General features: G+C 44.2%; 1 protein-coding gene across 2 annotated transcripts in view; it reads right to left on the reverse strand.

Annotated features, from left to right (window-relative positions):
- Window positions 1–14,337: 14,337 nt before the first annotated feature.
- The window catches only part of DRGX (dorsal root ganglia homeobox), a 40,794-nt gene continuing 37,032 nt past the window's right edge, over window positions 14,338–18,099 (reverse strand). For both annotated transcript variants that reach the window (XM_072129709.1, XM_072129708.1), the window contains one exon: window positions 14,338–16,148. In XM_072129709.1, the coding sequence (XP_071985810.1) occupies window positions 15,889–16,148 (260 nt within the window). In that variant the 3' untranslated portion in view covers window positions 14,338–15,888. The remainder of the gene's footprint in view (window positions 16,149–18,099) is intronic.

Consider the following 18,099-nt stretch of genomic DNA (forward strand, 5'->3'; position numbering starts at 1 on the left):
TTCTACCATCACCATAGACAGGAGGCATCCTCTACAGCTAGAGGAGAGGAGGTTCTACCATCATCATAGACAGGGGGCATCCTCTACGCCTAGAGGAGAGGCGATTCTACCATCACCATAGACAGGAGGCATCCTCTACAGCTAGAGGAGGGGAGGTTCTACCATCACCATAGACAGGGGGCATCCTCTACACCTAGAGGACAGGAGGTTCTACCATCACCATAGACAGGAGGCATCCTCTACACCTAGAGGAGAGGAGGTTCTACCATCACCATAGACAGGGGCATCCTCTACACCTAGAAGAGAATAGGTTGTACCATCACCATAGACTGGGGGCATCCTCTACACCTAGAGGAGAGGAGGTTCTACCATCACCATAGACAGGGGGCATCCTCTACAACTAGAGGAGAGGAGGTTCTACCATCACCATAGACAGGGGGCATCCTCTACACCTAGAGGAGAGGAGGTTCTACCATCACCATAGACAGGGGGCATCCTCTACACCTAGAGGAGAGGAGGTTCTACCATCACCATAGACAGGGGCATCCTCTACACCTAGAGGAGAGGAGGTTCTACCATCACCATAGACAGGGGACATCCTCTACACCTAGAGGAGGGAAGGTTCTACCATCACCATAGACAGGGGCATCCTCTACACCTAGAGGAGAGGAGGCTCTACAATCACCATAGACAGGGGGCATCCTCTACACCTAGAGGAGAGGAGGCTCTACCATCACCATAGACAGGGGACATCCTCTACACCTAGAGGAGAGGAGGTTCTACCATCACCATAGACAGGGGGCATCCTCTACACCTAGAGGAGAGGAGGTTCTACCATCACCATAGACAGGAGGCATCCTCTACACCTAGAGGAGGGAAAGTTCCACCATCACCATAGACAGGGGCATCCTCTACACCTAGAGGAGAGGAGGATCTACCATCACCATAGACAGGAGGCATCCTCTACACCTAGAGGAGAGGAGGTTCTACCATCACCATAGACAGGGGGCATCCTCTACACCTAGAGGAGAGGAGGTTCTACCATCACCATAGACAGGGGGCATCCTCTACACCTAGAGGAGAGGAGGTTCTACCATCACTATAGACAGGGGGCATCCTCTACACCTAGAGGAGAGGAGATTCTACCATCACTATAGACAGGAGGCATCCTCTACACCTAGAGGAGAGGAGGCTCTACCATCACCATAGCCAGGGGGCATCCTCTACACCTAGAGGAGAGGAGGTTCTACCATCACTATAGACAGGGGACATCCTCTACACCTAGAGGAAAGGAGGTTCTACCATCACTATAGACACGGGGCATCCTCTACACCTAGAGGAGAGGAGGCTCTACCATCACCATAGACAGGGGGCATCCTCTACACCTAGAGGAGAGGAGGTTCTACCATCACTATAGACAGGGGACATCCACCACAACTAGAGGAGAGGAGGTTCTACCATCACCATAGACAGAGGGCATCCTCTACACCTAGAGGAGAGGAGGTTCTACCATCACCATAGCCAGGGAGCATCCTCTACACCTAGAGGAGAGGAGGTTCTACCATCACCATAGACAGAGGGCATCCTCTACACCTAGAGGAGAGGATGTTCTACCATCACCATAGACAGGGGACATCCACCACAACTAGAGGAGAGGAGGTTCTACCATCACCATAGACAGAGGGCATCCTCTACACCTAGAGGAGAGGAGGTTCTACCATCACCATAGCCAGGGAGCATCCTCTACACCTAGAGGAGAGGAGGTTCTACCATCACCATAGACAGAGGGCATCCTCTACACCTAGAGGAGAGGAGGTTCTACCATCACCATAGACAGGGGACATCCTCTACACCTAGAGGAGAGGAGGTTCTACCATCACCATAGCCAGGGAGCATCCTCTACACCTAGAGGAGAGGAGGTTCTACCATCACCATAGACAGAGGGCATCCTCTACACCTAGAGGAGAGGAGGTTCTATCATCACCATAGACAGGGGGCATCCTCTACACCTAGAGGAGAGGAGGTTCTACCATCACCATAGACAGGGGACATCCTCTACACCTAGAGGAGAGGAGGTTCTACCATCACCATAGACAGGGGCATCCTCTACACCTAGAGGAGAGGAGGTTCTACCATCACCATAGACAGGGGGCATCCTCTACACCTAGAGGAGAGGAGGTTCTACCATCACCATAGACAGGGGGCATCCTCTACACCTAGAGGAGAGGATGTTCTACCATCACCATAGACAGGGGGCATCCTCTACACCTAGAGGAGAGGAGGTTCTACCATCACCATAGACAGGGGGCATCCTCTACACCTAGAGGAGAGGAGGTTCTACCATCACCATAGACAGGGGCATCCTCTACACCTAGAGGAGAGGAGGTTCTACCATCACCATAGACAGGGGGCATCCTCTACACCTAGAGGAGAGGAGGTTCTACCATCACCATAGACAGGGGGCATCCTCTACACCTAGAGGAGAGGATGTTCTACCATCACCATAGACAGGGGGCATCCTCTACAACTAGAGGAGAGGAGGTTCTACCATCACCATAGACAGGGGACATCCTCTACACCTAGAGGAGAGGAGGTTCTACCATCACCATAGACAGGGGGCATCCTCTACACCTAGAGGAGAGGAGGTTCTACCATCACCATAGACAGGGGGCATCCTCTACACCTAGAGGAGAGGAGGTTCTACCATCACTATAGACAGGGGCATCCTCTACACCTAGAGGAGAGGCAGTTATACCATCACCATAGACAGGGGGCACCCTCTACACCTAGAGGAGAGGAGGTTCTACCATCACCATAGACAAAGGTTCTTACTGTACAAGCCTTAGACTTTGGAACTCTCTGCCACAGGAGGTTGTTATGACCGACTCTATGTACATGTTCAAGAGAGAACTGGACGACTTTCTGGCGATGAATATTATAACATTGTATGGAAATAGAACCTTTTTTTAACTTGATCTGTTGATCCAGGGAGTTATTCTGACTGCCATATTAGGGGTTGAGAAGGAATTTTTCACTGCTTTGGGCCAATTGGCATCAGCCTTGCAGGGTTTTTGCCTTCTTCTAGATCAACGCAACATAATGTATATAGAACAACAAAATCCAGCTCACCTCTCCAGGCGCTTGACTGCCTTCGTGCACGGAGATATAATTCAGAAGTCCAGAAACAAGGAATAACTCCAACACGGGAATACTTTAATAAATTTCTTCTTTTATTTCTTGTTATAAAACATCATCCATGGCAAACAGATAAATGATCAGACTGGACATAATGGGGCAGATTTACTTACCCGGTCCGTTCGCGATCCAGCGGCGCGTTCTCTGCGGTGGATTCGGGTCCGGCCGGGATTCACTAAGGCAGTTCCTCCGCCGTCCACCAGGTGGCGCTGCTGCGCTGAAGTTCCCCGGAGGCGTGCTGGAATGCCCTGAAATTCACCGGCCTATACCTGGTGAAGGTAAGTGTAATTTTCGCAACACATTTTTTTTCTTAAATGCGGCGGTTTTTCCGAATCCGCCGGGTTTTCGTTCGGCCACGCCCCCCGATTTCCGTTGCGTGCATGCCAGCGCCGATGCGCCACAATCCGATCGCGTGCGACAAATTCCCGGGGCAATTCAGGTACAATCGGCGCAAATCGGAAATATTCGGGTAACACGTCGGGAAAACGCAAATCGGGCCCTTAGTAAATGACCCCCAGTGTGAACAGACCCACGCTATTCATCGTCATGTCATTTGTTTGTGCTGCAAACATTTCAATGTAAAAACTCTTTCTCCCACCGGGAAGTGGTCAGGAATTCATTATCACACGACTGGTCCACCTCCCCAAGGTGTTCCAGCTTATTTAACCCATGACTCTTGTGTCAGATTGCTATTAACCCTTGTGCACAAACGCATTATTAAAAACCATCATATATATATAAAAGTTCAATGAACATTGCAAAGAAATCTCATACAAAGTAAGCTACATGAGTTATTTAATGCATAAATGCATGTTTATTTCTATATTACTACATTAGTACATTATTCTACATGAACGCTGTAAGAAAAAAGAATATTACTCGTTAGCTTCCTTCTATTACAATGTATTGGACCCGGATGTGCATATATATAGACTTTAGTAAAAAAGTATCAAATCCTGTCTGAGGTTTAACCCCATGGGTTGCCTGCCCTTCAGAGTAAATATCCAGTAGGTCTCTTTATCCATAAGTAGGTTACATGATCCCCTCCCCCCTTCTCGGGCAGCTCTCGAAATCTTTCAATGCCCTTCTAGGTGAAAACGGATGGGGCAAATTTACTAAAGGTCTGAACGTTAATTTGTGAAGGGTTTCACGACTTTTTTTTGCGTTTTGCGCTGAATTGGCAAGGGTTTTTGGCGCACGCGATCGGATTGTGGTGCATCGGCGTCGGCTTGCATGCAACACAAATTGGGGGGCGTGGACAAACCGCGGAATTTAAAAAGCAAATTGTGTCGCAAGATCAGCACTCACATGCACCAGGAAGAAGAAGGTGAACTCCGGCGGACCTCGGCGCAGCAGCGACACCTGCAGGAAATCGGGCGCACAAGGTTAGTGAATCCCAGCAGACCAGAATCCTCGCCGGACAATGCACCGTGGGATCGCAACTGGACCGGGTAAGTAAATCTGCCCCATTGTATCTTGCACTTAGTACAATGGATGTAGGTTTTGATGTCATAGCTTATGTTTGTTACAAAGGAGGTAAATGTGTTTGCAGTCTCCAAGTACGTACATACCTTACAGTGTGCGCACATTTGTGGTTCCCCGTATTTCGGTTTCCTTCCTTACTAGAGAACATGCTTGGTGATACTTGTCTGCCTGCATGGATAAAATCTCATTTGCTTTTGCATTCAGATACAAAACTCTTTTCAATTTATTTTTAACTTTTTAACTATTTTTAATTTTTGTTGTACAGTTGTGCGTGAACAAGTGATCATCTGATAGATTCCTAAATAAAATACACGGCAATACCAATGTAAATATCAGATCCTCTTGTTACACTGTCAGATCCTGCCGGAGTGAATGGGCATTCTGGAGCTGCCATATTAATGACTGGATCCCCCTGAAAACAGCGAAGGGGAAGTCAGATCATAGGGGGAGGGATGTAGGGGAAACCTCTTTACATCATGTGTGACAGCGGTGTGCAATGGGAAAACACAGATGATTCTGTCTGACTACAGGGATTATAGTACGACGTCTGTGAAAATTACAGCCGCCACCTGCCACGTGCGGAAGCGGCTTCGCTGTAAACATGTCGCGTTAGTCACTCCCTGCAGCATAGAACTATAACAAGGCACATCAGGAGGGGGTTAAAAACTTCCATAAAACAAAAGCCATCTTCAATGAAATACAGGGGCACATTTACTTACCTGGTCCCGTGGTGCGTTGTCCGACGAGGGTTCGGGTTCTGCCGGGATCCACTAAGGACTTGCGCCTGATATCCAGCAGGTGTCGCTGCTGCGCCGAGGTCCGCCGGAGTTCACCTGCCTCTTCCTGGTGCACGTGAGTGCTTGATCTTGCGACACACATACTTTTTTAAATTCTGCGGTTTTTCCGAATCCGTTGGATTGTCCGACGGCCACGCCCCCCGATTTCTGTTGAGTGAAAGCCGGTGCCGATGCGACACAATCCGATCGCATGCGCCAAATTCGGCGCAAATCGGAAATATTCGGGAAACCCAACAAAAGTGCGGCGTTCGGACCCTTAGTAAATAAGCCCCAATATGTCATTAATGGGGGTGGGGATTATGTATTTGTAATAGTACAAATGTAGGGCTGTAAAAAAAAGTTGAATATTGTACAAAATACAAAATAGGATTTAGTTTTTTTTTATGATTATAAGAGAAAATATGTGAAGCATAAGATAAAATCTTCTCGGCGTAGACATGAGCGGATGATCCAATCACAAGACAAGAATGTCATCTCTTTATTGACACAATGACAATACATTTGTATCCAGGGGGAAGCCTCTCCAGTTCCCACATTAGAAGCCCCCGCCCCACCCTCCGGCCCTCCTGCACAGCCTCTACATGGGAGCTATGAATTATTAAATCAGTATTTCGTGGTAATACATAATTTCTTATCAATTATTCATGCTAATGTGTGTGTATTTTACTTAATTGTGTTATTGACGATCAAAAGTAATTTCCTGAAAGTCCTGAAGGACAGAAAATTTAATCAGCATAACGGCTGCTCAAATGCACGGACGTTAAGTATTCTTAATTTGCTGAGCAGTTCACTTATTTACGCTCCTTTCCCAGGAAATATGAGTTTAATCAAACTATGGCAGGGAGGAGATGGTGAGTATTCAGAGATCACCGGAGAAGACCAGGAGGGACATAAACCCTTTCATGGCAGCGCGGGGATCCGTTTTGCCGCGGTGTTCTTGTAACCTTTTACCAAGGGAGTTGTACAGAAATCATCATCCCGAGAAGTGTGAGCAACGTGATGCGCCGATCCATTACCGCTCACGTTATTAATATTCCGCACTATTTTCTCCAGACTTCGGACAAAACATTGTCGTTTTTTTTTTTAATTTCACAAAACCCAGGGTGCCCATAGTTACACATTAACATATCCATCGGTAGGGGAGGCTCCTTTTAGTTTTTCTAATTAAACCTAATCCCAGTAGGAACTGATGGATCCTGCCCCCGGATTTAATAGTGAGTCCTTCTTCACACATAGTTTTAAGTTTGTAAAATTTTAAACATTATTTTTTTACTTCTTTCAAGTGCAGTAGAAAAGGTATGAGAAAAATAGGAGGAAACAGCATTCTCTGAACATTTGAAAAAAAAAGCAATGGGGCTTATTCACTAAAGTCCCGCCGGCGCATTTTCGTCAGGTTTTCCGCAGTTTTCGGGGATCGCGCCAGGGGTTGCGTCACACGCAATCGGATTGTGTTATATGATAATGGGACTCATTTACTAAGGGCCCCATGGACCGCACTTTCGTCGGACACCCTGACAATTTCTGTTTTACGCCGCTGGGACAGGGATTTTTGGTGCACGTGATCAGATTTCAGCTGGCTGGCTGGCTTTCATGCGACACAAATCGGGGGGACCTGAGCGGGGAAGCGACACATGCAGGATATAGGGCGCAGGATCTTAGTGACTCCCCGCACAGCGCATTATACACGGACAATGCACTTACATGCACCAGGAAGAAGAGGGTGAACCCCGGGGACCTGAGCGGGGAAGCAACACATGCAGGATATAGGGCGCAGGATCTTAGTGACTCCCCGCACAGTGCTTTATACACGGACAATGCACTTACATGCACCAGGAAGAAGAGGGTGAACCCCGGGGACCTGAGCGGGGAAGCAACACATGCAGGATATAGGGCGCAGGATCTTAGTGACTCCCCGCACAGCGCATTACACACGGACAATGCACTTACATGCACCAGGAAGAAGAAGGTGAACTCCGGGGACCTGAGCGGGGAAGCGACACATGCAGGATATGGGGAGCACGATCTTCATGAATCGCGGCAAATGGGCATTCTGGCGGACAACGCACCTCGGGGATCGCGTAGGGACCAGGTAAGTAAATCTGCCCCAATGGGGGAGAGGCCTAATTATAGTTTGTTTTCTAAGTGATCCCTAAGTGTCAAGACTAGCGACTGACAGCTCCTGGATCAAGGTGAAGAGGAGGGAAGGTGAGTATTTCTTGCCTTTTTTTGTTATTTTCAGTGGTTGATCTCCTGTAAAGGTTATTAAAGCCCAAATTTGACTAGAATGTTATCAGCATGCACCTCATATAGGTAGATTTTAGTCAATCCATGTGATCCGATCTCCGTACCAGCAATAAGGTGCTTTGAAACATTCATACAAAACTTCCAGATCACATTTCAAACATATTGGGGCACATTTACTTACCCGGTCCCTGCACGATCCCCGATCCGGACTGTCCAACAAGGATGATCCTGTATGTGTCTCCTCCCAGCTCAGGTCCCCGGAGTTCACCTTCTTCTTCCTGGTGCATGTAAGTGCTTGGGCTTGTGACGCAATTTTGAAGTTAAATCCCCCGGTTTGTCCAAATCCGTCGGATCGTCCGAAGGCCCACCCCCGATTTGTGTTGCATGAAATCCGATCTCGTGCGCCAAAAACCACTTTTAAATCCTTGTCCCAGCGGCGCAAAATGGAAATCGTCGGGCCGTCCGACGTAAGTGCGCTCCGCGGGGCCCCTAGTAAATGAGCCCCATTATCATATAACTATATAAGTGAAATGCATGATTTACATGGCTTACATGCATCCTTTTCGGACATCATGTAATGCAGATTCAGAGATTCCATCTTATTTTATGGACCTACGAATGTTACAAATTCTTTATGTCTGACCTGAAAATAAATGCAAGAATCTAATTGAATTAGTGAACATCAGAAAATGTTCTGCCACTTGAAAAACATGTTTCTAAATTCTTACAACCCTAATAAACATATTCAATTATTGTGTAGGGGCAAGTGCAGAAGTTCATACATTGGTGTCCCCTGGCGCACTGGTGCGCGCCCCCTCTGGCAGGATCTGATCTTCTTTAAACCTTCTATGCCCTTGTTTTTAAAAAATAAAAGGCTTTAACATTAGGCAAATGAGCCTGAGGGGCTCCAGGCTCCTTAACTCTTATGGAGTCCAGAGTCCCTCGGGCTCATTTGCATATTTTAAAATCCTTATTTTTGCGAAGGGCGGAACGTGCCAGAGGGGGAACACACTAGTATGTCAGTGTGCTTGGTTTACAATCATTCATCCTTTTGGTAGATTTCATTTAATGACACATTCTCAGAGTGGGCTGAAGTTACCAGTGGGGTGCCACAGGGTTCAGTATTGGGGCCCCTTCTTTTTAATATTTTATTAATGACCTCATAGATGTTTTAAATTGTAGAGTTTGATATTTGCAATATGATACTAAGGTGTGTAAAGTAATTAATACAGAGACTGATAGTATAAAATTATTCAGGGATTTGTGCAAGGTGTAGGATTGGGTGGAAATATGGATGATGAAGTTTAATGTAGGCAAATGTCAGGTTATGCATTTGGGCTGTAAAACTTCAGCAGGTAAAGACTATTGGTGATCGGTAAACTTCATTTCAGTGCCCAGAATTTGGTCACCAGTAAAATGTTCATCCTAAAAGTTTATGTTTCACCCAAACAATCCTTTAAATAACTTACCTTTTTTAACAATAGAATAATAGGAATATTTGTCTGTTGTTGGTCTATGATTTTTCTAAGATATTTCTTTAACCTATTAAATACTCAGCAACAAAATCTTCTAATTAGCTTTTATTACCATACATTTAGGGCGTCAATATAAAGCGTTAGAGACCTAACATTCTCCACATCTAGTAAAAGATAAAGAGAAGCAGTAAATTAACACAATGAAACATTTATAATAATTACAAAAACCTTATTATTTTCATAGACATTTGCTGTTTTGGAAATGAATAAACACTGTAATGGTAACTCCTGGTGCCCCTGAGTTATAAGAGAAGATCCCCACTTGAAAAAAAAACTATTTTCATTGTTGGCTTAGTTTCGTCAGGAGATATACTTGATGGTTGATGAAAATTGAAAATTTCAAGGAATACAAACTTGGGTGACAATTTGAAACCAAAATTGATTTAGTTGACAAACATCATCCCGTGTCCATGAATGGCTCATTTTCAAAGAAGGTCCTCAGAAAGAGAGTTTATCTATTGCCCAGAATCTCGGTAGCAACCGATGGGGGCTAAACGGTGCCCTCCGGCATCTGTGGAGCTATAGTCCGCCAGACGATCACTCAGTCAACGGTTCCACACTGTCACCATATGTGTGTGGTCACTTTAGTCTAGATTTTCCCTACCTATTTGTCTTAAACGCCCATAGATTCTCATTATTCAATCACATGTCAAAAGAAGACAAACCCACCACAAAAGTATTAAAAAAACTGAAGAAAACATTCAAATAAAAGTCAATCAAAAAACTTATACAAATACTATGTTTGCAATCAGTGTCGGACTGGCCCACCAGAGTACCAGAGGATCCTCCGGTGGGCCCCCAGAGGTGCATCAGAAAACAACATCATTTGAAGGCTGCTAGAGTATATTTCCCGGGGGGATAATGAAGAGGGGGCCCCCAGATTGATTTTTTTCTAGTGGGCCTAAGGAAACCCAGTCCGACACTGTTTGCAATCTGCAAATGGTTCAGCTGAATGAATCACAACACATTCAGCTGAACCATTTGCAGATTGCAAACGTGGTATTTGTATAACATTTTTAATTGACATTTATTTGAATTTTTTCTTGTGTTTTTTAATACTTTTTGTGGTGTACCGGTCTTCTTTTGACAAGTGATTGAATAATGAGGATCTATGGCCATTTAAGACAAATAGGTAGGGAAAATTCTCCGTATATATATGCATCATGTGTACGCAGCCTAATCAGTGACGTCTACACAGAGCAGCTCCCGATTTCTGGGAATGTTTACATTCTCCGAGATTTTGTAACATCGTCCACTATAAATCTACATAATTCTACCTTTTCAATTAGGCATAGTGCATCTGTACTTAAAATGAGCTACAGTAAAACCACAGTTTCCATTTTAATTATTCAGTCGCTCTAATGAATACACTCTAGATCAGAACTCATTTGAAAGTGCATCTCATTGCAACCAGTGATGGTGTTATGTAGATTGGGCACCTCTTAGGCTGAATTCACACAACCATCGGGGGACATATATACGTCGTATTGGCCGGCGATGGGCGCACAGAGCCGTACAGAGCGGTATGGCTACCGTTCCGTACCTGGGAGAAAGATAGGACATATCTTTCTTCTTAATACGACGCCATGCGCCATATATCTCTATGGAGAGGGGTGGGGATGAGCAGCGCTAACCCCTTCCTCCGCTCCCATGCGCCGACGTGTGCCCACCGTGCTACGTAGAATGTGCCGTACCCGCTGTGAATGTAGCCTTATTCAGTATAAAATGTGGGTCCAACTACAGCCAGTCCCTGGGTTACGTACAGGTTCTGTAGGTTTGTTCTTAACTTGAATTTGTATGTAAGTCGGAACTGTATATTTTACAATTGTAGCCCTCACCAAATTTTTTTTGGTCTCTTTGACAATTGGAGTTATCAAACATTATCAAACAATAAGCTTTTTTTTTTATTTATTTTTTTTGTTTTACTATTCAAGTTTTTTATCTATTTAAGGACAGATGAACCTGGTGCTATTGTCCGCTATGTGAACTGTGTCATAAAGTAACACGATGGGGGTCATTTACTAAGGGCCCGATTCGCGTTTTCCCGACGTGTTACCCAAATATTTCCGATTTGCGCCGATTGTACCTGAATTGCCCCGGGATTTTGGCGCACGCGATCGGATTTTGGCGCATCGGCGCTGGCATGCACGCGACGGAAATCGGGGGCGTGGCCGGACGAAAACCCGACGGATTCGGAAAAACCGCCGCATTTAAGAAAAAAAATGTGTCGCGAAAATTATACTTACCTTCACCAGCTATAGGCCAGTGAATTTCAGGGCATTCCAGCGCGCCTCCGGGGAACTTCAGCGCAGCAGCGCCACCTGGTGGACGTCGGAGGAACTACCTTAGTGAATCCCGGCCGGACCCGAATCCAGCGCAGAGAACACGCCGCTGGATCGCGAACGGACTGGGTAAGTAAATCTGCCCCGATGTATTATTAGGTAATTCATTTCTTATTATAATTAATATATTTCATCACCTCTAGATATCAAGAACAACACAAAATATGTTTCCTAGACAAGATAAAATAACAATAGTATAGACTGCGCAGATAATGCTCCGTACGTATTGTTTCCTGTCTTCCATCAACTGACTCTTTATCTGCCAGAAAGTAGGAATTGCCGTAAAGGATGTTCACCCCCCAAAAGGCCACAGTAAATTAAAATAAAGTTGTCACATTCAAAAGAAATCTAATCACAATATTAATTTCCCTTATACTTTAATTTAATTTATACTATAATTTTCCTATTACCGTGTTTTTCGGACTATAAGGCGCGCAAAAAATCCTTTGATTTTCTCAGTCCGGTGCACCTTATATATGAACCGTACTTACAGACAACAGCTGCCTTGTACTGTGCACAGGTCTGCCATCTGCTGGTCATTCATCCTTATAGTCCGGTGCGCCTTATAGTCCAGTGCACCTTATATGTGATCCGTACTTACAGACAACAGCTGCCTTGTACTGTGCACAGGTCTGCCACCTGCTGGTCATTCATCCTTATAATCAGGTGCGCCTTATAATCCAGTGCGCCTTATATATGATCCGTACTTACAGACAACAGCTGCCTTGTACTGTGCACAGGTCTGCCTCCTGCTGGTCATTCATCCTTATAATCAGGTGCGCCTTATAATCCTTATGCTAATCCTTATGCACCTTATAATCCGGTGCGCCTTATAGTCCGAAAAATATGGGTAATTGAAATAATACATACATTTAATATTTCAGCCAAATGGATACCAATTGGATAAAAATAAATTAGTTCACTAGAAAAAAAATTACAAAGTTATTCATATTAAAGGGAACCCGTCACCACTATTTTCACAAATACAGGTAGTGACAGGTTCCTATAGAGCTCTAATAACTATTTGACACCCTGCTTTTAGCTAAAAATTATGCCCCTGAGATTCCCATATATTCAACTTTATAGTTTTATCTGGTAACTAAGCATGGCTACATGTAGTCCAGGTGGGCGTGGCCTCCTCGGGCTGAATCCAGCAGCTCCTCCCCATCCCTATCTCTGTATGCTGCTATAATGTCATGTGACCAGGGTGACATCATCGCAGGTCCTATAGCTTTTGTAGCATTAGGAGCTGTACACTAAGCATATATGTCATGAAATCACAGCATATTTTATCACATGAAATCACAGCAGCCTGCATGGAGAGGAGTAGAAGTCCATGGAGGCTGCTGTGATGGTTTTATGTGGTCAGATATGTACATGGGGTATAGTTTTCATATTAAGTAGCTCAAGGACCTTTGATGATGTCACCCTGGTCACATGACATTAGGCCACGCCCCCGTGGACTAGCTCCAAAGCTGCATAGATACCAGGCAAGATTATAACTCTGATTTTATGGGGATCTGAGGGGAACCATTTTTAGCTAAAAGCAGGGTGTCAGATAGTTACTAGAGCTCTATGGGAACCTGCCACTACCTGTATTTGTGAAAATAGTGGTGACGGGTTCCCTTTAAACAGTAGAGAGTTTCCGGCTTTCTAATTCCAGGCAAGACCCCTGAATGGAGAAGGGGGCAGAATAATGGGCCGAAATGAGTGACTTCTTATTGGTCATTGGACTAATGGGAAATGTTGAAGTGGCCAATGATAATAAATGTCAAATCTTATATTAATGGGCCTTTGGGCTTTCACAACAATTGTCAGAGGCCGCAGAGCATTTAACCATCGGTGAACCAGCCTGTACTCGCACAGTTCATTGTAGGCAAATGACATGGAATGAAACTATAAGGTAACATTAAAGCCATCCTTACAAGGTTCATTCTGAGCAATTCCACAATATATCATAAAACTATTACAGAAATTGCTTAGCATAAAAGATTTAGATAAAATTTAGATATTAAAAATGCTAAATATGTCATTCTTACCACAACCCTGCCGGTGCGATTAGTGGAATTCAGTGTCTTGTGTTTGGGTCATGTGACGCGGTCGTTGGAACCTCCTTCTACAGAGTTGCCATTGGACTATCTCCAAGGTTTACAGGGTGATACATTTACATTGTATAAATGTTTGAATGAACAGAACAGAGAACTTTCTAATGGAAGTGGCAAAGACAAAGGCCTATCCTTCGTATACAGGGTTTCTGGACAATTGATATTTCACATTTCTGTTGCTGCAGATGTTTATTTATTGCATTATCTGACAATAAAAAAGGAAATTGACTCAAAACTTTGACCTATGAATCACAGGCTGTTTCCGATGTCACATCAAAGCTCCGGAACGTAATGTTTCACTTATAGCGCCGGACTCCTTGTGCCATTTTAAAGGGCATCTACCACCAGGATGAAAGGACTGTATGCAAATGAGCCTGGTGTTGATGGAGCCTGGAGCCCCTCAGGCTCATTTGCATGCAGTCCTTTCATCCTGGTGGTAGATGCCCTTTAAGCTTCCTAAAGGTCAAAGGGTCATGACAGCTCGTACCCTCTGCAACCCCGTCAAGTGCACCGGATTTAGCCCATTGAGTTACCCATAGAAAAACACAGAATCAGCCATATTTATATTCTTCTTTATATATCTACATCTATTAAACAATACATGGGAGTGATGCAAACGGGAGAAAAACGGCGACATTCCTGTGAATAGGGTTTTGGCAAAATTGAACGGCATTTTACCCTATGGTAAAGGTGGTGACATTCCTCTTTTATTCTTCCTATACATTTTTGACATGGAAACTGTTTAATTAGTGGCGATAGATTTATCTCTGGATACAATTATTTCATTCATAATCGTTCAAAATGGATCAGTACAAAACAAAGTTCTGAGTGAACATTTCCCGTAATCATGGCGAATGCTACGAAAAGTGACCTGTCTTCCATAAAATACCACTTGCTATGTCCATCAGGGCTTGTGAGGCTACATTAGGTACTGAACAGGAACATAGGGGGGGATTTACTAATTCTGGCGCCAGCACGACTGTCGGCATCGGAGATCAGTCTCCGGAAAGCACAGCCCGATGTATTAAAGTGGCGCACGGCTGTAAGTAATTAATGGGTAGACGGTAATAATCAGTCGTGCGCCATAAAAATGCCGACATCAATGAGATGTGCGCCTAAAGCTTACACAGACTGCGCCTTAATTTTGCTCTCTGACCATTTTTTTCCTGGTCTATTGTGCGCCAAAATTTGTGCCTAAAAATGCCGACAAAATACACATAAATGTGACGGATAATGTGGAAAAGTTAGGCCACGCCCACTTGTGCCAAAGAAAGACGGAGGAGTCGGGATAGTCGGAAACATCCGCTGCAAATGATCCGCAACAATTCTGCGCCAAAAAAAGCCGCATTTTTTAGGCCAAGAGACGATAATTCATCTGCCCCATAATGTTACATTGTACTATAGATTGGGGAATATACAATGCACATCCGAGGGGTCTCCCAGGGGGCGCTACATGCTGACTACAGGTTGCACAGGGTACATGATCCCTAAGGAAAACCTGGTGTCAGAAAATAGAAATATTTTATTACATTTCAATTAAACTCAGTCCTAGCCCAAGACCTTTCTCAAGGCTTATAGCGCCTCCTGGTGGCAAAGTCTGGAAAACTTAATTAATATTATTTTTAAAGAAGGAAGGTCTATCCTGGAAACCCATCCACACCAGAATTTTACCAGCAAGTGTAAAACATAAGGAAAGTTTGGCGTTTTTAGCGATCAAGAATTTGTTTGTCTTTGGCAAGAAAAGAATTGAAAGTGATCAATCACATCTTTATGGCAGACAATAAAATCAATGAATTCTAAAATACTAATCTATTCATAACATAATAATAAGACATACCAGCCCTCATCAAGTTTACCAAATAAATACTGATACTTAGAGACATGGAAGCTTAGTACAATGATACAATGTTTCTTGTGCTGCAGTCATTCAGCTTTCTTGAGTTCCAGCCCAGGTTCTCTTATTCAATAGTTCAGTTTTTTTCAATATTTTTGACGAAAATTACCACTAAATGCCTCCTATCTCTTCCCACAATATACTTGTTTGAGTTCTATTATAGTGAAACTGTTGCCAGTCTGTTCTACCATAGAGCAGTACAATAGAATGTGAAGAATGATATGGAGGAATATTTCAGTCCAGATGCAGGGGTTCGGATTAGATGACTGCTGTTATACAGATGCGGAGAGATCATAGGCTTTTTTCGGTTTCATTCTGTTCTGGAACCTGAGCTGTTCTTTCTTGTACAGCCTCTTGTGGTGCGGGTAAAGTGCTGGAAGTATTTCCTGATGGAGGAGCTAGCTGCGCAGACTGCAGGACGGCCTCAGAGTGCTCCCTCGCCTTCATCCGTAGAGCGGCCACGCTTGCCGTACGGTGGCTCTGACAGCTGTAAGGTGGTAGAAAAGAAAGAGCCAAAGGATCGGACACGCAGCAGGAACACAGGGGGCCACCTGGAAGGGGAAATAAAACATTCAATCAACAAATAATTGCTACAAATCTGTGGTTTTATATTAGTCCATCGGAAGTAGACATAGAAGCTTTCTACAGAATGACAGCAAGCAGAGATCTAGAAAACCCTGAGGAATTGATACAGAAAGTATATTGGAATATTGTATAACTTTTTATAATACAAACAATAACATTAATTTGCTGAAATGGGAATAATCCCTTTAATTCCATTCATTTGCAATGGTCTTTTCTGCCATAGAGACGTCATAAAATAAAAAAAACTTCAGAGACTCTTTTATGATGTGATGTATAGATGTAAAATAAGAGAGTTGAAAGCAGCACCAGGGCAAATCGAGATATGGGTGCAAGGCCCAAAGTCACAGACCCTGCAAGACTTCAGATACATAGAAAAGAAAAGTCTTTGATCTGTATCCATCTCTCTATACGCACAGATCCCATTCTGCAGACTTGTGCAAGTCTCTTGGCAGTGAAAGGGTTAGCTCTCCATTAGCTACAGATAAAGTGCTGAATCAGAGCATCGCGCAGTGAGATCATCTGCACAGATTAATACTTAATGTAATAATCCAACCTCCCTGCGGTGGGGAGAAGGGGAATCAATTCTGCGCGTCTGACAGGAAGAAGCCCCCACACACAGATTCTCACCTCCCACCTCTGATCAAAGCTCCGTACACAGGAAAACAAATCGACCTCTGGAAACAAGCATTAACTATTACATGTCCAAAGAATCACAACAGCGGGAAAAATCCTAAATCTCCAGAAACTGGGTGATGGGGATGAATGGGAAAATATGAGCGAATCGTGAAAAAGAAATTGTGGGACATTTATCAATTTTTTTGGCGCAGGGTTTGAGCTATCATTTTCACTGGGATGGTAGATTGTGGCGCAAAAGCTCAAGAAAAGGTGGAGAACTGTCTGAATATTCATGATGGTGAAATAGAACCACAGCTTTTGGCACCTGTAAGGCTGCACTCAGATGGCAATGGGCGCACGGCACTGTATGGAGCGGTACGGTGCCGCACATGTGGAGCATTGAACCATTCCATATCCAGGAGAAAGATAGGACATGTCTCTATTTCCCCGGAATACGGCACCGTGTGCTATACATCGCTATGTAAAAGAAGGGGCACCGATATGTGCTGCCGATATTAAGCTGAAATCAGCTTAAGTATGCACCAAAAACTGCTCCAAAAATATGTCGGGAAACAAGGTAACTCTTGTATTATAAAGACAGGCATAACAACCAAAGTGCATTGTGCATAATACCCGTGTCTGAGGCCACCGGCATCCACCCGGATGACTTATACCCCAACACACGTTTTGCATGCTGCCTTCATCTGGGGGGTGAACCAGACAAGGGCAGCGTGCCGAAGTGCTTGTCATCCGGGTGATCACTAGCAGTCCCAGACACTGGTTGATGTACTATGCACAATGCACTTTGGTTGAATGCCTGTCTCTATAATACAAGATTTAGCTTGATTTACAAATGCTTTGAATGGCAGAGTTGTACTGAGCCAAAGGACATTATTCGATATATTACAATATTTCTTCCATCATTAACTTTACATTTGCTATTAAGATAGGATTGTTACTGTGTGTATATGTGTCTATGTCTATTTACCTTTTGTGTTTCCCTGCAGTTGTCCCCCTGATAGTTATGATCATTAAACTGATCATTTAGGGTAATTTTAACATGAAATATACTTCATAAATCTAAGCATGATGTCACACAATCTCTGGCTAAGCTCATACTGGATGAAGAGTCAAGGCTTTGCACAGTAAAGACCCTCATTTACTTAGGGTCTGCGGACCGCACTGTCATTGGAATATCCAACGATTTCTGATGTGCGCCGCATTTAGAAGGGTTTTTTTGGCACAAGCGATCGGATTTTGGCACAATGTGCCGGCTTTCATGCGTCAGAAATCGGAGGACAG

Source organism: Engystomops pustulosus, chromosome 11 (assembly GCF_040894005.1).
Source record: "Engystomops pustulosus chromosome 11, aEngPut4.maternal, whole genome shotgun sequence".
NCBI lineage: Eukaryota > Metazoa > Chordata > Amphibia > Anura > Leptodactylidae > Engystomops > Engystomops pustulosus.